This window comes from Lissotriton vulgaris, chromosome 7 (genome assembly GCF_964263255.1).
Source record: "Lissotriton vulgaris chromosome 7, aLisVul1.2, whole genome shotgun sequence".
In the NCBI taxonomy this organism is placed as follows: domain Eukaryota; kingdom Metazoa; phylum Chordata; class Amphibia; order Caudata; family Salamandridae; genus Lissotriton; species Lissotriton vulgaris.
This window is the reverse complement of record NC_141695.1, coordinates 1,315,171,292-1,315,194,882: the sequence shown is the minus strand read 5'-3', so window position 1 is coordinate 1,315,194,882 and position 23,591 is coordinate 1,315,171,292. Positions and strand designations below refer to the sequence as shown.

Here is a 23,591-nt window from a genome sequence, read left to right as displayed (position 1 = left end):
TTATGGAGGAGAATGGGGGCGGCAGCTCTGGGGACAACGGCAGTGAGGCCGGCACCAGGGAAGATCGAAATGGCTCATCCAGATCACTCCATGGATCCAAGGAGCCCGACTGGTGCCAGGTGTAAACCCGCTGGTGGAAAACCAGTAGAGACCCCTCCCAAACCTGAGGAGCCAAAGGGCATGTGAGCGGGAACACGCCACCCCAATATGAGGAGCATGGCCTTATAATGCTCATGTAATTGGACGGTGGGTCTTTCCGGCTCCTTGAATCTCTGAGAGTCATGGAGATGGCCCAGGCGCAGACTCAACCGTAGAGCCAGGCCTAGAATGCTGACGTTCCCTCAGATGACTTCAACGGATGGACTGAAGTAGATGACTTCTTTGACTTATTGTTCTTTTTTTTCTTGTAGGACTTAGCCAAATGCCCGGACAACATCGACTGGCAATGATTGATGGCATCGCAACCGATCCCAGGAACTTCCTCTCAACTGGGATCAAGACCATCGTGGCATCGCACATCAAGTGGCAAGAAGCTTGAGGGACCTCTCCCTCAAGGCCTTGTGCTGCATGGCGCAACAAATGACACTCAAGACACCAAAGGAAGACGAGGTGTGGGTCTGTCACTGACATTTGCCGGTGGCAGGGGCCACAGGGCTTAAAACCAGCCTTCATTGGGAACACACCATGCACCAGGAGACAATGTCTCAAAAAATTAATTGACAAAAGATCAGTCATAAAGTGACTAGGGGTAGCTCTTCTCCGGATCTGCGCTTACTGACTCAGCAAGAAAAGAACTGATATCAGGGGGCTGGGGCGGCGCCTCTATATGCACCACGTGTGTCACTTTCAGGGTGGGTAACTCTGATGATGCCATGCATAGCCAAATGATAGAGAAACCAGTCCTGAGTTGCCTGTGTTCTGGGTCGGGAAGCACCTGGCCTGGGAGCTGGGGCTGGAATGTTCCCGTATTGAACAGGGTCAAAACTGATTAGCATATGGCTGGGTCTAAACCGAAATGCCATGGTGGGTGAAAAACGATGGATTGGGATACAGCCCGGGCGATTGCCAGTGGCTGAGATTAATTCAAGCATTCCATCCAGCACCTTGTTGTTTTTGCACGCAGAGCCGAACAACGGCACCTACCAGCGAGTCGTGGTACTGCTCATTAAAAATTTCCCGATCCAATCTGACTCCTGGGGATAATTCTGAGGTAAGGAATCTGCGGCTAGAAGTCTCTGTCAGATGGACTGTTTCTCCGCATATACCTTAGCCTTAGGTGCCTCAAATCGTCCAGAAATACATATCTAGATATTGCAACGTCATCCACGAAGGGGACACAGAAGTACTCCAGCCCTGCAAGAACATGTTTCACAAGGAGTAAAAAAATAGCACAATTAAGGGCATGGAAATTCTTTTGGATAAAGACCTAACGATGGCCTCTCAGGCCAAGAAGGTGGCTGGTACCTGCTTTGGCCTTCTAAGAGCCCTCAAGAAGACAATCAGATGGGTTCCTGTGGAAACCTGTAGAATAGTGATAAAGGTATCAATCACTCAATCTATCACTATCACTTTATTTCGCCAAAACAGAAGAATGGCATAAAAAGTTTACCATATACAATGATAAACATTTCCGAAATATAAAACTATATACAATTTCACGCAAGTTCTCCTCAAATTTGTATAATTAATAGCAACAAGGTAAAAGATATAATTTTATAATGAATTAGTTCATGTATTAGGTTAAAAAAAGTTTTCTTTCTCGCTTTAAAAGCACAACATAAAAACAAGACTATACAGTAGCAGGTTAATTGATCTGTTAATGATTGTAAATAGTAAAGAGCAGGGTGACATTGCCTGAAATGAAGAGTGCTTATAAGTGGTCAAATTTATGTTTTCCTCTTCTGGCTATGAAACCTGCAAAAGAATAATAGATGGAGTTTTCCTTGAACGGATCTTCCATCAGAGGGGCATTGTGTGAACGTTTAGAGGTATAAACATTAGGAGGAAAACCCAACATGAAGGGAGTACGTTTTAGCCGAAACCTCAGCAAATTACATCTATGTAAGGGCCTTGTAACAAAAGTTAGGTAATTAGTGTCAGTGTTATTTAATGTGGGTGATAGATTGTATTGTCTCACCCAAGTCCTAGTACAATTAGAGACTCACCTATCTCTCATGTATTTTCCTTTGAATAACTCTTTCAATTCAACTTTAGACAGGATGGTACACAAAGCTGGGCTATCAAATAATCCCCCTTTTTCAATTCGATATAAACTTTTCTTTATATATTGAAGCCATTTAATCTTGCTTAATCCATCCAGGTTTAAGTAGTCCTGAACAATTTCCTGAGTAAGCTTTATTGTATCTCTTTTCCAAATAGAGTGCCATAGAAGTATCGGGGCAGAGCTAATCTTACCCGAGATGAATGGTATGTTCAATTCTTAGTGACAGATATAGGTGGAGCAGGATTAAGGAACACCTACTAGCATCTTTAAAAAACTATCCTCAATTTCTTGTAGAATGAATGTGTTATATATTCCCCATACAGCAGCCCCATAGGTTCAACTAATGAGCGAGGTGTCGACTTCTCTCGGATCCACAAATCATGAAGATGGCAAATTACTCACCATTAATATAAATTCTTGCTGCTTGGATTAACTACTAGGGGGCTCTGAGTTGCCCTCACATTACGACATTTGGAAATTGTTTTCACACCGCAACGGAAGTGCTGACATCCCATCCTCGGGAGCTGTTGTCAACTATAAATCAACTGGCACCTTTGAATAGGTTGTCTCCCCCTTTCCCCTGTCCTGAGGAAGACCCACCAGATGAGGATAATGTTACCCTCCTGGGGCCTCATTTATGAAAAGTGACGCATCGCTGCGTGAAAACAGCGATGCGTCACTTTTCACTGCGCACTCCTTGCGACACCAATGATGCGTCATATTTAATGTATGACGCATCATGTCGCAAGGACTTACAGATACGTCAGTATTTCTGACGCATCTGTAAGCGCAAAAGTGACGCATTGCTGGAGTGTGTCACAAAAGTGACGCATCTCCAGCAATGCGTCCTTTCACATGGGGAAAGCCCCATGTGAAAGGGCTTGCGTCAGTCTTACGCCTGCTGTGAGGCAGGCGCAAGATTTTGACGCAACAACATCCTAAAAGTGACGCAGTGAAATCTCATAGATTTCACTGCGTCACTATTACGAGGCTTTTTGCGGGGGAACGCCCCCTCTGCATACATTATACCTGACGCAGGTATAATGTGGCGCAGGGGTTTAAAAAGTGACGCATCTACCTAGATGCGTCACTTTTTAAATATGGCGCAACAAGGCGCATGTTTTACGCCGCAGATGCGTCACAAAAAGTGACGCATCCGCAGCGCAAAACTGACGCAAGGCCTCATAAATGAGGCCCCATGTTTTTAAATCGGGTCAAAACGTCAACATTTACCCCCAAGTGGGCCTGTACCAAGTGTCACCTTTATCCCACCCAACCTACAGATATTTCTCTGCTGCTGAAATTATCAAGAATGTCTATATGAAAAATGAGCTATGGAGGACAGGCTCTATTTAAGTGTTTCTGTCATTTATGACCAGTTAGTTTTTGGAAGGGATTGTACTTTTGTATTTTGAATTACCTTTATTCCAACCTTCTTTTTCACCTTATCTATTTTCACCCAGGAGCACTACTTTTTGCACGCCTCTTACTTTGGAACAACCTCCCAACTATTACTAAGTATGGTAATGTTCCTACTAGGCTTTGAAATATGTTTATGAAAAAAATAAACAGAAGTGTTCTTACGAAGTCAATAGGTGCTCATGTTTTTTATGCCGGGTGCATTTATCGGAAATCTGTTTGTATTTGATACGCTTTTGCTGACTAGATGCATGCATACATTTTGAATCAAATAGCGAATATTTTGAGACTCTATTGCTTGAAAAAATAAGTCCAGGACCACTTTTTTTCTGTACCAGTCTACCACATGAGCATGTCACGTTACTCACTAAGAGAAAGCTAGGCTCTGTAAGGATTGTGGGGTTCCACCAAAGTGTTCATCATTTAAGCATGTGAGACTAGCATCACTATGCCCAGGTAATGACAATGGTTTGCGACAAAACATACTGGTCCTTTTTAACCTCAACCTCAATGGGTTGATAATGTAGGGGGAATTGCCTACTGGTGATCCCTGATAAATCCCTTTAGTAGATCATAACTGGAGCACTTCATTCCCCATGAGTATCCATTGCATGTGCATGTGAGTGCTTGGGTATGTCTGAGGTGGGATACCCAGGAGTCAGTTCCTTCTGTTTATATGAAGCTCCTAGGATTTTACAGTGCTCGGTATGGTCAGCAGAAGCCGTACATCACTATCTGCCCTTCTTAGGGTGTCTATATGCACCACTCTTTAGGATCCCCCACATTCTGGAATGCATTGTAAGACCAAGTGCATCACCTGCCTTTCAATACACATTCCCAGGAAGGCCCTTTTGTGATCTGCTTGAAACTAGGAGGCACATCCAGCAGCATGACCGAGAGACAGCAAAACTTGGGCAAATCCTTTGGCCTTGCCAAATGGCTGTTGCCAACTTGTGCATTCTGTGCTCTATGTCAGAGACAAGTACAGTCTATCTGTAAAACACAAGGCAAAAGGTGACAGATTAAATCTCATACGGTTGCCATGGAGACGTGGCTACCTAAGAGAGGCATTATCTCCTTTCTAGTTGTGCTGCAGAATGAAAATAAATATATTCCCACTTGTCACGCCGCTGCTGGGATGGGAAATCATTATGACGCATTCCAAGGTTTACTATTCTCAGCAAATCAGGGAATGCACTAACACTCATGGGTGAATGCATTAGAATTCCCACACCCCACCCATGGAATGTATTCCCAATACAGGGTAACAGAAGGCAATGACTCGCTCTGCCCAATGTTACTCTTGATTTATAAGTCAGGCAGAGCCACGTAAGGTGGCCATGTGTGGCTTAGTACATCTGATTTAAGGGCTTGCGTTGCCTTGAGTCACCTTGCATGATGCAAGGGCAACGCAAGCGCTTAGTAAATCTGGGTCCTGGTTTGTACCAGTTGGTACCTGAGGCCTGTACTTTTCTGTAAAGCAACACTGGAAAGTGTGTTTTCTAAAGTTCTTTGAAATTTTCTTCAATTGCGCTAATTAAGTTGACCATGATTTGTGGAATTTCTTAGAGAAACAGGTGAAATTATGTTGAAGCCTGAAACCCTGATCCCATCATGCTACTGATAGAATGGTCACCCACGCACTAGTCACGAGCCGCCTGGACTACGGAAACACCCTATACGCCGGTACCTCAGCTAAACTCCAGAAAAAACTCCAACGCATCCAGAACGCTTCAGCCAGGCTCATACTAGACATCCCGCGCAAAGAACACATCTCTGGTCACCTGAAAAACCTCCACTGGCTCCCCGTCAATAAGAGGATTACTTTCCGCCTCCTGACCCACGCTCACAAAGCACTTTACGACCTTGGACCCGAATGCCTCAACACACGACTCTCCTTCTACACCCCCCGCCAGCTGCGATCTTCCAACCAAGCCCTTGCTATCGTACCTCGCATCAACAAAACCACAATGGGAGGTAGATCCTTCTACTACCTGGCAGCTAAGACCTGGAACTCACTTCCCACTCACCTTCGTCTCACTCAGAACCACCTAACATTCAGAAAGCAACTTAAAACTTGGATATTCGACAAGTAGTTCCCCACCCCTCTTCAAGCGCCTGAGACCCTCTGGGTATATAGTGCGCTATATAAATATTTTGACTTGACTTGACTTGACTCTTTAGAAATGTCCTGTGCCCTTCCTTGGCAACTGTGACACAGAAGGTTTCTGTTGTTTGTAATGATTGCTTTGGTAAACAGTTACCACGGATCCTTGTGAAAACATAGCCGGCAAAAACATATTTTCCAACAACATTGATTTCCAAATATAGCCTTCTGACTATTTTACTTTACTTAAACATCTCCCTGCAGAAATGATGAGCTGCATGTAGGTGAATTTACTATTGTAAGATCTGCTTTAATAGATATTGGAAAATTGCTTCTGGAAGTAGGTGCAAGTTGAACTGAGATATTTATGTAAGGTTACATTAGTACAAATGTTTTAAAGTTCATTCACATCTGGACTGTGAGAACAATGTTATGGCTTGTTTTTCTAATCTTGTCATAGAAATATTGTTAATAAATAAACAGAAATAAAATAGGAGTCTGCTTTATTGTAAAATATGTTTTTGCTATGTTTTTAAATGCAACTTTCTCAAAGTCCCTCTTTATTTTGTTTCTTTTTTTTTTACTATTCATAAGTCTCCTATCGATTTTCCTTTGTGCATTTATTGTTTTACAGACTGACTTGATTATAGGGTAGCCCTTAGGCCTGACATCAGGACTTTGCAGTCTTCATCAAAGTATGTGAGCTATTAAACTATTTATACTGTACAGTGGGTTTCCTTCTGGTTCTTATCACTGTTTGTGTTGTTTTCGTGATTTATACTTATCTTCCTTTCTACGGCTTGCACTGTCCCTTAAATAAATTGGTAACATCAGTTTTGCAGGCTATTGTTATCTTTGCAGAGGTGCCTTTCTAGGAAAAAGGGCAGTCTATCTGCCATCATTGATACCCATATGAATCTGGCCTGCTTGTTCACTATTTTATTAATTGAAACGTCGAATGGTCACTGCATTCTTTCAACCCATTATTATGGTGAGGACCATTGCATAGCAATTTCTTGCTTGAGACACTTTATAAGTATGTCTTCAGACTGCATCATGTACCTGGGATGAATAAATATATGCTTAACAACTGGCTAAGGTCTTGAGGAGCTTAAGTAAGAAGTGGGCCGTGTTTCCAAGGGCACTTTCTTGAAAGCCAGCACCTGACAATTCACCAAGAGGAGTTTATTCAGCCATCCCCTCTTCTCATTGTTTGCTTTAAGCAATATTTCAGCATCTGAACTCACCAGATCCATTATTGTTCCGATTCCATGCTTTTTCATCTCCATGGACCTATCTTAGTGCCATTACATTGACCATATTTTTGGAGCATAGGTTCTGAGAAAAAATCAACCGGTACCTAAAATCAATGTAATTATTCAGAAGGGGCAGAGACAGTACGTTAAAGTTTGCCCTTTCCCATGCAAGTTGGTAGCCAAAGTCCTAAAAGATCCCCATGGGCCACATTTCTTTTCTTTTCTTTTCACAACTCTATCTTCTACCAACATGATATTCCAGACATGTGATGGAATCAGAAGTGGACTTGCATATGCACCAAAGAAACATTTGATCTCTGCCTACCAGTAAACAATAAAAAAAATAAAGGATTTAATGCTGGATTGGATCTATCAATGGGACTACAAAGAAGAGAGTACCTCTGAAGACTGATGCAGACTTCAGTGGATAATAGGAGAAGTGTGTGACATTTAAGTATGTGCATTGGGCCCACATGTCTTTGCTCAGAGAGCGCCGTTCTACCTGCAGAATACAGATATGAAATGATAGGCTTTCCAAGCACCCTGGTAATGTGACACTGGGCTACACAAGCTGCAGTCAAGCCATATCTGATCTGACAAAGAAGATTAGCTACAGTGGGCCACAAACTATAGAATGCTTATAAATCACAATATTAGGACTCTATTCACGCGTCTGAAATGCACTTAGCTGTTCAATTTGGCTTCAGACAGAAAGGTGATATAAAAAAATACACAACTGATCTGTCACATCAGTCAATCTTTCAAACAATCATGGTACTGCTCACAGTAGAGAGGGGTTAACTCCATTTGTTGTAGCCCAGAGGACCTGCAGTGATGATCTGTGGCTTACTTTCCACTACATGGAGAGCACAACAGACTCACTTGTGCTAAGGTTATTCTAGGGAATGTCTGGCTGGCAATGGTCTGCAAATGACAGCGCTGCTTGGTGAAAGGCTTCCTGTCTTTGGAGGACACACAACGCACCAGCCTCTGAATGCAAGCTACCATTCCTGTGAATCTGTTGAACTTTCACATTTATTTGGAAAGGGTAGATATTGTTTTGAAGTTTTAAGATATATGTTTCCCTGTGTTTTGCGACACTCTTGCTAGGCAATCAAGAACATTTGTTGCTACATCTAAAACCTTTCTACAAGAATTTGTGTGAACCCTGGAGTTTGTTAGTTTTCCTTAAGAAGCGTGTTTGGAACTCAAGCTGAACCAGCAGAAGTATTCTAAAAGCTTAAGTTATGTTTGGAAAGTTATACTTGTTCTTAACTTTAAAAGGCTGTTCAAATATTTAAGATACACTATTCTATTTAAGGCAGTGGTGGTGATATTAAGGGAAGTGATTAAATAGTATCAGTCTGAGCTCTATCAGTCTTATTGAATGCTAATTTATATTACCGTTTTATGAAAAGATAATCTTGGTTGCACATCATCAGCAGAAAACATGCACTCACAAAAACAGAAGGAAGTTATCTTGTGTGAGAAGAGAGTGAGATTATGTCAAAGGGTTGAATGACAGTGAGTACATAAACATGTGTATTTCAGTTTCAGGAATATCAGCATTCCACTCAAACACTGTGAATCTGAGACATATAGATCTTCTGAAGGCATATTATATCTATAGTAAGTGATAGATGATTCATTATAGTGATCAGGAACTAAAGATATGCACGTTGTCTTTAGATAAACACTATGACCAATAGACATTAGCGCCCAGAAGAGTGTCAAGTCAGAGTAGCGATAGCCATTACATTTTCTTTCTCTCTTACCCCATTTTCATTACCCTGTGTATTCCGTTAAGGAACATATTGCTACTCTGTATGGTTGGTTGTGGATATGGCAACGTTTGGAAACATCTATCTTGTTGGATTTGGACTGCAGGGCTTGTGCTTACTTATACGTGGACAATTGTTGAATGGTTCTAAATACTGGGAAAACGCAAACAATTTCTCAGGAATATGCATACATTTGTATTCAGACTACTGTAAATGAAGTACCTTTCCCAGAATGATCTCTCAGGGTTGGATCTCCTCCTCTTACTCCCCAAGATTTGTTATTTAATTGATAAGCATAAAGTTCCAGAGATTTGTATGAACAATGATTATCTTTTACTCAACAGAAATTTCTGGGTCATGGAGCGACTACTGCAAAACCAACCCTGTGATGTCTGGATACTCTTAGGAGCTCCATGTGTTCAAGCAATGGCCTTGCATATCAGGAACATAAGCTCCTACATTAACTGAACAATATCTAGGCATAGTGAGGAAAACTCTCAACCTTTCACCAGGTAATGTCTAGTCTCTACATGAAGCTTTCCGTCCTCAGAGGTTCAGAATCCTCAGCACCAACTAGCAGGGCCATTAATCTCTACATAGGTCTCTTTGTAGGGGATGTCAAAATACATTTCAACAGGTGAACGAGTGACTGACTTACTATTGGACACAGCTTGCAGCAGACAAAACCCATTGATCACTGATCAGTGTCCCTCCACATATGTGACTGCCGTTTGCCTGGATGCTGACTTGCCATGGCCATTCACCCATCTGGGCCGCCTGTCCCCCGGCGATGCGGCTAATAGCTGTGGGTCTCCCACAAACTGCAGACAAAGAGAGAAGGGATGATTTAGATACTAGCAGTACAGTTGGGTGGAATCTCAGAATATCTTCTATAGAAACGTTCTCTAACATAAACATTGCGTCCTAAATACAGTTAAAAAACAATGATTGTCCCATTTGGGTACATTTTCTATTATTAACGCCATTTGGGGAATATTTCCCTAAACAATATTTAGGACAGCATACTTATGTAAGACGATATTCAGATACCGTACTGAATAAGAAGATAATATGCCATAGTTAATTTCTTCAATTTTTTCCCTTCACATGCAGAATTCCCAAAAATAGTTTTTTCAGTTTCTCTTTGACTCTGAGGTCGCTGTTAATTTGAAAGGTGCATATTAACGTTGGCATATGCTACATTGGTTGTACCAGCCCAGCAGGACTAAAAGGTAGAAGTTACAAACCAAATAAATGAACTGCTTTTATATCTCAGCTGTGTCACTTTAGCTGACACTTATTCGTGTCCCTGCATTGCTGGAGGAACACATCCTTCAACTGGTCTACTTTAATGGCATTTATATTTTCATTCCTCATTTGTTTCTTCACCTTCTGTGTTTCTATTGTCTATTGGTCACTTTTGTCTTTACACCTTTTTCTCTTTTTTTAAGATTCATTTTTCTTTTTCCTTCTATTCCTTTTACTTTTTTGCTTCTTTTTACATTTTTAGGCATGTTCTAAACTCTGACGCAGTTGCTTTTTCCATATTCTTTATTTTCTCTCTGGTACTGTTTTCTTCTGTTCTATTGTTTATAATCTTTTCCTAGGTATCTTACTATTTCGTTTGCGCAATTGTTTTAATTTCTTCTTTAATATTTTACTTTATATTTATTTTTTAGAAATGTTTCTTAATATCAATCGTTAAGGTGTTTGATTTTACAGTATTGCATTTTGTGTAAATGAGACAGTGCTGAACAACCGTTAGACTTTTAGGGGCAGATTTACAATAACTGGTGCATCCCTGCATATCGGCAGGGATGCGCCAGTTATTTTGCTTCACAGCAGACACCTCTTGCGCCACCATGGATGCGCCGCATTTACAATGCGGCGCACCATGGGGGAAGAATAGACAGATGCGTGACGCATCTGCTGCCGGTGAGGTGACGCATTGCTGGAGTTGCGTCGCAAGCGCGACGCAGCTCCAGCAAGGCTCGGGGGGCCCCTATACCTAACATGCTGCATCAATCCTTACGCCTGCCTCAAGCAAGCGCAAGGTTTTGATGCAGCATGGCCCTAAAAGTGACTGAGTGAAATCTTGTAGATTTCATTCAGCCACTTTTAGGAGGCGTTCCTGCGCCGGAACGCCCCCCCCCCGTGCCCGAACGCCCGCATGTGGCACCGGGCTTTACAACATGATGCATCTCCCTAGATGTGTCACGTTGTAAATACCCTGCAGCATGGCGCTGGCTTTGCACTGCCGCTGCGTCACAAAAGTGACGCAAAGGCGGCACAAATGTGGTGTACGGGGCTTGTAAATCTGCCCTTTAAGATTTCGAACATTGATAGGTTTCTTATGAATATAAAAGAATATTGAATAAAACAATATCCAGCAGGTACTGAGTGCCAGTGCCATACAAGACTTCTCCAGAAATGTCTGTAGACAAGAACCTATAATCATGTTCCTCAAGGGAAAATGTTAGATAACATGATAGCATGGGTGCTGTATTGTATTGAAAGTAGTACATTCTTACATGCTACAGGTCTGAGCAACAGTGCTAGGCCAGGGAAAACTCCTAAAAGTCTCCCGTGAAAATATTTGTGGTTTTTTTGGAGGACTGGAAGGGCGGGTAGCCAATGAATATTTATGGATAGGACTTAAATTGCTATTTTAAAGACTCTGCCTGATGGCTTCCTGCTGCAGGGCGGTGCAGCTTTTTAAAAAACAAAACAAATCCTTTTACTACTTGTTGTATTGATAGGGAACACGCCCCATGTTTATTAAGGAGATTTCTTTTTAGTCCTCAGTCAGGCTGCATCTGGGCAGTTTGGATAAAAAAATTTAAAGAGTACTTTTTTGCTGTTTGAAGATGCCCATTCTACAGAACATCAACATAGTGAACAAACTACTGGTTTCTATTTTGTTTAAGTCAAAAAACGATCCCCTTGGGAGCAAATATTTATACCCCAACACTATATATCCCATACACCATGAAAAATTCTCATTCAACCAGGCTGGACCAACCCAAAGAAACAAGTTACGTGAACTAAAGAATCAAATCAGTGCAAAAATATATAATAATACTTTTTACTAGATCTTACAGTTTACTAAAATAGTTTTTTACATGTGATAACCAATTACAACATTAAAATCATACATTTCAAAGACAGATTTAATATTCAAATATATCATTCACAAAACAAACAATCACAATAATCAATACAGTTAAACCCACATCTACAAGTGGGACAAAAAAGCAGCAAGAAAAATGATTTCAAATCAAGAAGACATCACAATAGTCAAACCAACAGATAATTAAAAGGTAAATGCATAAAACTAAAAACAGAAAATTCCTGTTAGATATTAATCATAAAGTGTTGCATTTATCATTGATCCGTGATGTATCCCAACACAAAGCATCAACGCGTTTTGGTGGGTCCGACGCAAAGTACTCCCAGAATCAGGTGTACTACAAAGAAGCAGACTATAATCTTCACCATACAAGGCTTGTTAAAGAAAACAAAATCCCTCTCGTTTTTCAAAGTTGCATACCGCTCCTTTTACCAAAGGTTCACTTTATAGCATAAATGGTAAAAGCAAGAAGGAAATACTCCCAATCTATTAAGAGTGTCCAGACTAGCACCGACTTTCTGTCACATCCACGTGAGGGAAGGTAACTTCTCACTCTGTATGGTATATATAAAAAAACATGTCTATAAAGTGGAATAACATTCCTTGTATCGAGGATTCAGCATGGGGTACTCAGCCTCCGTGTACGTCTATTTTATTTAAACAGTAGGAGATGGTAGTCTGTTTAATGTATCCTTAGTAAACAGGCATCTGTGACTGAGCCAGCCGTTTATTTATAAGAGTCTTAGTAAACAGACTACTCTCTGCTACTATAGGGACAAAAAAGCATATGTTAGTTTATTTACTGTGATGAACTCTGTCAACTTAGCAAATATACTATCAGCAGCTAAAATATATATATATATATATATATATATATATTCACTGAAAAAACCATAGGTTATAGACCATATATAGTTAGGAATTAGCATTTACAAAACCTTATTTTACTCACACAAAACCATTGAAATTCGCATATATAGTTAGTTGCACTAACTATATATCACGCACCCGCAATCCACTGCTGATGATGTCACATATTACATCATTCATGACATGGTCAGTGACATCACTGATGACATCACTGATGACATCTCAAATGACATCACTGATGGCATCACTGATGACATCTCAAATGACATCACTGATGACATCTCAAATGACATCACTGATGACATCTCAAATGACATCACTGATGACATCACTGATGACATCTCATTTGACATTACTGATCACATCACTGATGATATCATTCATGTGATAATACGATGAACCTCTTCAGACTCTAATATAACCTTAGATACAATCAGTGTAAACAGACACTCACAGACTGTCACTCATCCATGGAGTTACTCACACACCTAGTTAGTCATGCAAAGAATCAATCACACCTCCATTTCATCAACTATACAGTTACACACACCTTACTTATTCAAACATATACTAACACATATTTACTCTCTTATACAATCCCTGATACAAGTTCACAATGATCCATACAGCCAGTCACACATTCACTGGCTCTTATGCACAGTTATTTATATATGTCAACTCTCACATGTACTGTGTTTTACATATGTACTTACTTTGACATGTAGCACTGAGATATCCATTCACTCACCAATACACTCATGCACACAGTCAACCGCCCATACAGCTGTTTCCACATGCACTTTTGAACCCATACATCTAGTGAATCAACTGCTCACACATCTATGCACAGAGTCATACACCTCCCAGCCACCCACACACACACTCAGTCTCCCATACAAATACTTGGGCAACCAATCAATAACCCATATAGTTACTCATATAGCTACTGATCAACACATGCAGCAGTTTACAGAACAACAGACATAATGATGCACAAATTAAGACAGTTTAGTCACTAACCCATGCACTCAGTGAGACACATTTAATCACTCACTCATACAGTCAGTCATGCACCTACTAAATCCTTCATCCAGACACTTATACATCCACTCATTCTTCAATATGTAAGACATATTTTAACTTTACAGAAACATACAGTCACTGGATGTTGTCATCAGTGATGTCATCAGTGATGTCATTTGAGATGTCATCAGTGATGTCATCAGTGATGTCACTGACCATGTCATGAATGATGTAATATGTGACATCATCAGCAGTGGATTGCGGGTGCGCGATATATAGTTAGTGCAACTAACTATATATGCGAATTTCAATGGTTTTGTGTAAGTAAAATAAGGTTTTGTAAATGCTAATTCCTAACTATATATGGTCTATAACCTATGGTTTTTTCAGTGAATTTTCAAGGTTTTGTAAATTCTAATTTCTAACTATATATGGTCTATAACCTATGTTTCTTTCAGTGAATATATATATATATATATATATATATATATATATATATATATATATATATATATATATATATATATATATATATATATATATATATTACCTACTGGCGGTCGCCAGTAGGTATATATAGTTAGGATTTTTTCCCTATGGCATTTTTGAAAATTCTATGTCTAATAACTTTGGCGTTTGTGGACGGAATTGGCTGAAATTTTCAGGAAAATGGCACATTTTGTTTCTGAGCAGCTCCTGGAAATCTGAAGGGGGTCGTCAAGTGGGGGCCGAGAAAAAAGGGGGGTCCCAAAACGCGTTTTTCCCATGTTAATTTCCATAGGGCGGTTGGACTCACTTTTAGCCCGAACGGCTGAATGGATTTTCACGAAACTTGGCAAAATTGTAGGGACTGTTAGCCCGATCTGCCTTTGCTAGGTCTCAATATATGTGCTTCAGTGGATTTTGAGAAATTAACGTTTAAATCAAGATATATATCTGCAACAGCGCTCCGGGCAGCGATCCGGTTAGCGAACTTTTCGCGTATCGGAACTTTGCGAAGCGAAGCTGATTGGCTCTTCGGTGTCTGTCAACATTCTAAACAGTCCGGAGCGGCCGCCATCTTGTCTCTCGGTAGGATCGAGAGACAAGAGGAGGCCAAAACAAAGGGGGAAATTACCATAAGGGGGCATAGTAGATCCTCGTTGACCCCCTAAGTTTTATGTGGAGGTTTTAAAAGGGCCTAGGAGGGTCCAAAAAAAAATATATATATTTTTTTTTTTGCGGGGTAAGCGCCAAGTTCGCGAACCGGAAAGCGTTCTGGGCAGCGTACTTTAAGGATAAAAGAATGATAGACTTTTCTAATACTGTATGTTAATTATTTGTTGTTTTTGTTCGTTTTTTTTTATTTATTTATTTATTTATGTTGATTTAAAAAAAAAATATTTATTATTTTCATAGTTCATTAAAACTTCCAGCATTATATCATCTGGTATCTCGTCAAACATGGATGTTTCTGTCTCTTGTAAGGTTTGAATAAATTGTTCGTCAAAAGATTGATCCATAAAATCTTCATCCACATTTTCTTCAGTTACAATGTCTTCGGATGTAATCTCGAAGGAAACATTAGTTTTTTCTTGCTCCCCTTCCATTTTTTTGCTGTAAATTGCATAAAAAAAATAATTATATTAGAAGAGTTAGGGCACTGTTGGGTTTAAGTTCAGACATGTAGTTCTGTTTTTTTAACAGTGAAGTTAAAGTAAGTAAATTCATAATTATAGCAGAGAAGTGTAAGTCAATCAATAAATGTAACAGAGGAGGTTATCTGTATCTATAACTATAGCAGGGGGACAGTAAATAATTATCAATAAACGTTTTTACAAATTAATTTAAAGTGCCACTTACAAATTATCAAATAACTTTACAGGGAGGTGAAAAGGCTCTTGAAATGTAGTTCAGGAAGTAGCAGTGAAAATGGCTGTGTTTCCTTCTCTTCCTTTATATATATTCAGGTATATAACCAATCAAATGTCAGGTAATAAAAATTGTAAATGAAAGTAAAGTTTTCATTGGTTGTCAATTCCAATATTTTAGATGTGTTTTGTGAAGTAATTTACCTCAGGGTATTTAGATAGGTCTACAGGCTAAATGGCTAAATGAAATTTCAATCAAATTTGTGAGAATGAAAGGGATTGTTATGTAGTATGAGCTAATCTATATTTGGTGAGAGTGTCTCTAGTCGTTTTTCTGCTAATTACTTTCCCACCTTTTTTTAGGACCGCTTTCTGGAAAGCGGCCCGGTTAGCGAACCTTAAGCGTCACAGGAGTCCACCATTTTGTGTTTCGGTCGCATTAAGATACAAGATGGAGGGCAAATAATGTTCAGAATGTGTAGAAGGGGGCACGGTAGACTTATCTTGACCCCCTAGGTTTTCTGAGGGTGGCTGAGGAGGCTTAAATGTGCGGAAAAAAACATTTTTTTTTTAAATTCCGCGAGGTTAGCTTTCGGTTAGCGAACCGGGGAGCGTATTTTGTGGAAAATTAGTGAAAAAAGTTAGAAAAAAATAATAATTGTGAGTGATTAGATGAAGGGTAGCTCTGAGAAGAGCTTTTGGGTTTATGGTACATTTAGGTACTTATAAGTAGGTACCAATGCACATTCTTAAATTCAGAATGAAAATTCTGTTGCCCTCATCTGAGAAGTGAACTCTATCTCCTCTGTAGATATCTTGCATGTAGTAACGCAAGTTATTGTTGTACAGGGAGCCCATTCCATGGTCTCTCATGAAAGCTGAAACAGATTTGTTTACATGCTTCCTCGACTTCTCAATTTGTGGACAAAATTGGTTGGACCACCTCCATTTCTGTCTTTGGCATATATTGGAATAAACCAAGGCAGTTTGAGGAAAAAGTGCCATTAATTGCTCAAAGGTGTCCTTTAAAAGCATTTCCAGACCTACCCCTGTCAAAGTGCCCAAATCATTACCTCCACAGTGCACTATTAACAGGTCAGGTTTTGGCAAATGCATAAAGGTTTTCACCAATGGTATCAATTGGTGACATTTTAATCCTCTTTGGCCCAACCACTTAATTTCCACATCTTGTAAATTGAGGTTGGGTAAATTTCTGCTTTCAGCATACCTTTGAGCCCAGTGGATGTAACTATGTCCAACAATCCAGACGTTAAACATGGTGGGAGAAGGTTGTGCTGCAGTCAGATGAAGTGTGGTAATGAAAGGGCAGTTGAAACAGTAGGAGTTTGTAAAGAAAAAAAACTGTGGAGTTCCAATGCTAATGATTCATTAGCAGTGATTGGTGTATTTCCATTTCTGAAAACAGAAAGTTAGGGTGCATGGATGTGTTCTTTGAAAGATGTAATTTGAATGGTCAAGGAAGAAACTTTTAATGAAAGATTGCACTGGATACGCAGGTGCACTGAGAGTTCAGAGTTCAATTGAAACATTGTTGTGTGAATTTGCAAACATGAGAGGTCTTCCAGGAGGTCGTTGCTATGGAAAAAAGGCAGAGAGGGCAGAGGGGGGAAGGGTTTTGATTTGAAAAAAGTGAGGGAAGAGTTATGATTGGCTAATATGAGAGATATATGAAATGAATATCTGTATTTCTGTGCTTTCAATAGCTGCAGACTCTGGAGTGCATCCTTTTTCTTCTGCTGAAGACAATTTGGTGTATTTCTGAGACTGTTTTCAAAACTCAAAAAGTATTTGCTAAGGTGAGAAAAGATTTATTTATTTTAGATAGAGAATAGTATGAATTAAGGAGAAAATGATGAAGAAAGCTGTGTTTTTAAACTGTGGCTTTGTCTGTAGTGATATAGAAATAGATTTTGTTACTTTGAGAAATTGTAATTGCATATTCGGTGTAGCATTCTGGCATGCAGTTATACAAGTTATTGTTGTATATGAAGCCCATTCCATGGTCTCTTATGTAAGCTGAAACAGATATGTTGTTTATAAAAATAATTTTTGAAATCAATTACATTTCTGCATATGTACTGCTAGAGCTTCATAGGTTGTTTTGGGTCATATTTATAAGGCATTTGAGTGTCTTTGATGTTATTTTTCCTTTTTAAATGGAAAGCATTCCTCATGGGGCAAGTGTCTTGTAAATACGCTCCCACCTGCGCTTGGCAAATTTAGATTTTGATTATGGGAGTTACATAGCCATGTTAATAATGTCGAAAAAATGGTGCTAGGGCATTCCAGAAAACGCTTTCATGTGTCTCAAGGATATTTTCAGTCATTTCCTCTTGAATGCAGGTATACAATTGATTTATATGTTGTGTTTAAAAACGATTCTTTTCTATAATGTTATTTTTTCCTTTTTAAATGGAAAGCGTTCCTCATGGGGCCATGAGCAGTTCTTAGCCATGTTATCCAATGGGAGGTGGATAACATGGCTAAAAGCATATGCTGGATAATGCATGAATATCGCTGACTTTTCAGCAATATTGATGCATTGCGGCCGCTTCTTATCACATTTGCGAGCAGTTCTTAGCCATGTTATCCAATGAGAGGTGGATAACATGGCTAAGAGCATTTGCTGGATAATGCATGAATATTGCTGATTTTTCAGCGATATTCATGCATTGCGGCCGTTTTTTATCGCATTTGCGATAAACCTTGCTAATAGCAAGGTTTATCTGCGATAAAAATCGCCGATGTGCGGCGATAATTTTTGTCTCTAAAGAAGTTATCGCTAGTGGTTGGTAATATACCCCCGCGTTTTTGGTTGCAGGAATCGGGAGGCGGGAGAGTAGCACTGAAATCAGTAGTCTGACGCCTGAATCGGGAGGGTTGGTATGTGTGGATTCTCTACAGCTGGGGCTAGGTGATAGCCTGGGACCGGCCTGGCATCTAAAATGGCTACCGTGCACGACAAAATTGTGGCATTGTAAAAAAGACAAGATGGCGCAGACAATGTTTATCAATAAGGATTCATTTATAACGAAATATTTTATCGCACTGACAAATTGGTTGTCAACACTTCCTGATTTCCTTCGAATCGAACGTTAACAGACGTGACGCAGCAAAGAAAAAAAAAAAGCTCACGCACAGCCGCTGGAACACATGTATCAACATATATGAGCCTTCTCAGCCACCCTCAGAAAATATAAGGGATTAGGATACGTCTCCCGCACCCCCTTATACTTAGTAATTTAATTAAAACGAAGCACAAAATGGTCTCCCGCACCCCCTTATACCTATTCCCGTTTCGCCAGCAGTTTGCGGCCCAGTTCGGTGTTCGGAAAGCGCTTCTACCGTGAAAAATATATTTTTTTTATTTTCCCCACGGGACCCTTTAAAAACCCCAACAACATTCCTAGGGGGTCAAGAGGGGTATACCTTGCCCCCTTTCATTAAATTCCCCCTTCGTTTTTCACCTCTTCTTCTCTCTCGATCCTACCGAGAGATAAGATGGCGGCCGCTCCGGTCTGTTTAGAATGTTGACAGACACCGGGGAGGCAATCAGCTTCGCATCGCAAAGTTCCGTTTCGCAGGTGGGAGCGTATTTATAAGAAACTTGCACCATGAAGAACGCTTTCCATTTAAAAAGGAAAAATAACATTATAGACACTCATATGCCTTATAAATATGACCCAAAGCAACCTATAAAGCTCTAGCAGTACATATCCAGAAATGTAATTGATTTCAAAAAATCGTTTTTAAACACAGCACATAAATCAATTGTATACCTGCATTCAAGAGGAAATGACTGAAAATGTCCTTGTGATGCAGTGCTGGTGCAAAAGATTTTCTATGTTAAATAATAAGTAGGGCATTAAGTTTTTGATGACTGTTATTCATTTACTGTTTGGTAATAGTGGTTAATAACATTTTTTATTATATTTTTCCACAGATTCAACTGCAGATCTTTTTTAAATTTGAAAAATGCCTACGAAAAATAGAATTAGAAAGGCTAGAAAACGTCAAAGACAGCAGGATGATGTTTTATTGCAGCAGTCCTCTTCCCCAAATACTTATCAAAACACCAAGAAAGCTCCGGGTAAGAGCACAAAATCATTCTTAAAAAATATTTTTAGTAAAAAAAGTATTTTTCGCCAAAATGTTTCAGTTCAGAAAAAGAAGAGTAATATAAATGGAAAGGAAAGACCCATCGAAAATGTTATTGGTAGAGGAAGAGATAACTCTGTGCATGATAGTAGAAGGAAACAACAGTTTAGGGACATTCGAAAGCGAATGTTCCGTAACAGGATAATAGTTAATTTATTAAGAAATATTAAAAAAGGCCAACAGAAAGAGGCATTTTATAAGAAGAAGAAAAATGTAGAGAAAATTATTGATCATGCTTTTGAAATTAAGCGAAAGTTGTTTATTTTGGTAATCAATAGAATTAGGAAACTAAGCAAGGTAATTTCTGATTTCAAAACAAACAGTAGATGGAAGAGAGTAGTAAATCGTAGTAACTTTTGTGAAGTTTTTTCCGGAGAATGGATGCATAGTTCAAGTTCTGAGGCATTTTTTAATGAGGAGAGTTATTTTCAGGATAATGATTTGATGTTTGCAGTTGACACCAGTGGTCGAGCTTATGAAGTGAAGGATGGTTGTCCAGTTGAAAAAGAAAAACTTGTGACAACAGAGACAGAAGAGGTGCTAAGTGATGAGGTTTTAGGAAGACGTCCTAAGGGTCCTGTGTACATTTGGAAGTGTAGTTCTATTTGCAGTGTGCGACAGGTTTCCATCAATTTGCTTTGTGATTTTATACGGACATTTAATAAGAAAAGTTTGAAGCAGATAATGAAGTTGTTGCAAGATTTAGATCCTTGCAGAGTGAGACAAATGACAGGTTTGCGTGGTCATTCACTGGCTTGTCTTTCCAGGAGAGTATGCCAGAGTGTTTTTCATCATTTCAGGATGCTAGCAGTGCATCATAATAAAGTGAGAAAATTAGTGAGAATGTTGTATTATGCTAAAAGTCCAGCAATTATGCTTAAACAATTATGTGCTGCTCTTTTGCATGGTTCTGAAATAGATGTGAAGAATATTTGTGAAGAAATTGAGTTTTGTTACTTTAGTAGTAAAGATGAGAATGTTCAAATTGACCCTGAAGTAGAGGGTAATGTTGAAGATAATGTACAGGTTTCCAGTACAGATAATTTTCAGAAGGAAATTGCCACTTTTCAGATGAAATCAAGTGAGAGGCCTAATTTCAGTTGTGTATGTTGTCGACGCACTTATTATAAGAATCAGACTAAGGTAGTGGATTTATATACAAAAAGTGAAAGGGAAAATAATAGTGAATGGAAGGATTTTGCCACATACTTGATGGTAGAAAATTATTTTGATTTAGGATCGGATCAACGTGTGTGTACTTATTGTTGTAATAAATTAAACCAAAACCAGATGCCTGCTAGGGCAGTTCATAATAATCTGGAATTGGTTGAGATTCCTTCTGAATTGAAGGATTTAAATACTTATGAATGTATTTTGATTCAAAGTATCCATCCCTTTCAGGCTATTGTAAGAATGGAGCCAAAGACAGGGAAGTTGCCTCCAGCAGATTTACAGAGAGGATTAAAGGGAAGAGTTGTTTATTTGCCTCTAGATTTGAACAAAAACATTAACACAATTGGAATAGAAAAAGTGGAAGAGGAACCTCTGGTTATCTTAGTTAATGGGGTTCCGACAAAGAATAAGAAAATATGGCAAGATTTAGTGGATGTTAGGAAAGTCAAAAAGGCAACAGTGTATTTGAAGACAAATAATAAGTACTATAAGAATGTATATGTTGCAGAAGAGGAAGTAAGTGATGAAGAGGATAGCGATTTGTGTGCTGGCCAAATTGAGAAAGTAGAAGCCTCTAAAAGTGAAGAAATATATGAACATTATAGTGTTCATCCTTTGCATTCCAAGGAAGTCATGGGGAATGCTATTGAGTTGTTTCAAATGAAACAAGCTAAAGGGAGTCCCATTAGTGTTTGGGAGGAAAGTTTGGAAGCTCGGTGTTTCCCACAGCTATTTCCCACAGGTCGAGGAGGAAGATATGATGAGCGACCTCATCAAATTCCTGCGTCTGAATACCGGACTTTACGATTGTATGCAGACGATCCTAGGTTTCGTCAATGCATTCCCTATTTGTTTCATCTCCTGTTTGAAAGCGATCTGTCTGGACTGTCATATGCAGTGAACCACATCTTAAAAAGTGGTATACAGATGCGAAATATCTCGGCAAGGGACTTTATGCATAAAGTCAATGTCCAAGACAGTATTTTGGATTCTCACTTAATTAATCTCATGGCGTGTCAGCGTGGTACTAATGAGTACTGGTACCGTCGTCATGGTGATTTCAAATGTATGCTGAGGAACTTAGGAACTCCGACATGGTTCCTCACTCTGAGCTGTGCCGAGTATGGCTGGGAAGACTTACTTGAATTTCTACGAGAGGCAAATGGAAATATTGAAAATATTGAATTCAAGACACCTGGAGAACTGTGTTCTTTGGATCCTGTGAATGTATGCAGGTACTTCAATCATAGATTTGAAGTTATGATGTCTTTCATCACAAATAAGAAGAATCCACCTCTTGGAGAGGTGTTGGATTTCTTCTGGAGAAAGGAGTACCAAGCAAGAGGTGCTCCTCATATACATATGTTGTTGTGGATCAAGGATGCACCTAAATTTGGAACAGATCCGGATGACTTAGTGATGAATTTCATAGAACAGTATTCTACGTGTGCTGTTCCAAACGCAACGGAGAAGAAAAGCCTAAGAGAACAAGTTCTACGTTTCCAAAGCCATCGTTGCGGAAAGTACTGTCGTCGTAAATTCAGAAACAAGGACAAGTTCTACACCAAATGTCGTTTCAACTTTCCACGACCGGTGATTTCTAAAGGAAAAGTGAACAGTTTGATGTCTTCACTGCGACATAATGTGACGAGGAAATCACCCAAAAATACATACAATTTGAAAAGGAACGAAGAGTCCAAGTACATCAACGACTACAACCCAGTGATTTTGTCCATGTGGAATGCTAACATGGATATACAGTTTGTGGGTGACAACTGTATGGCTGTGGCTCGGTATGTGACATCTTACATCACCAAAAAAGAAAAGACAGAACTGAAGGATATGTGGGAAGACATTTCCCATGAAAAGAGCCTCAGCAAGAAGTTGTACAGTTTCAGTCTGAAGATGTTGTCGCATCGAGAAATCGGAGCTTACGAATGTTCAGATCGATTGTCTTCAGCAAGTCTCTATGCCAAATCTAGGAGTATCGTTTGGGCGAGTCTTGGTCTTGCTGCAACGCGAAATCGGGTTCTAAAACCTGTCCGGGAAATTGAATATTTGGCAGAAAAGGAACCAAACAGTACCGACATTTTGAAGACCAACATGTTGGATACATATTATCCAAATCGAAGCAGTCACCTTGAGAATGTTTGTCTATATGAGGTTCTCCAAAATTATATATTCAAGAGGAACATCAAAGAAGATATTGACAAAGGAGTGTATGCTGTAATTGGAAGTGAGGGATGCCTGGTCAAGCAAAGAAAATGCCAATTAGTAAACCATCGAAAATTGAGTGGCGAATCTTCAGAAAAAAAGGAGTTTTTCTATTTAGCACTTTTGCAACTTTTCAAGCCTTGGCGTGCAGAAGAGGAACTGCTTGGAGATTTCCTCTGTTACGAAGACTCTTTCACTGCTGCTAAGGATAGCATAGAATGTCCTGCTTTTCCCAAATATCAAGAAATGCTAACTTTGGAAATTGAGCAGGAAGCAACGATTGCAGCCGAGATTGCCAGAGACAGTTCTCAGGACAGTCAGAGTTCTGTTTCATTGAGTCAAGATCCACTTGGAGGACCTATTAT

The 23,591-nt window shown here is 39.5% G+C and overlaps 1 protein-coding gene across 2 annotated transcripts in view; it reads right to left on the bottom strand.

The window, feature by feature from the left end:
• LOC147703580 (transmembrane protease serine 9-like) overlaps window positions 1–23,591 on the bottom strand; it is a 1,394,371-nt gene that overhangs the window by 127,736 nt on the left and 1,243,044 nt on the right. For both annotated transcript variants that reach the window (XM_086931925.1, XM_086931926.1), the window contains exon 20: window positions 9,446–9,608. In XM_086931925.1, the coding sequence (XP_086788051.1) occupies window positions 9,446–9,608 (163 nt within the window). The remainder of the gene's footprint in view (window positions 1–9,445; window positions 9,609–23,591) is intronic.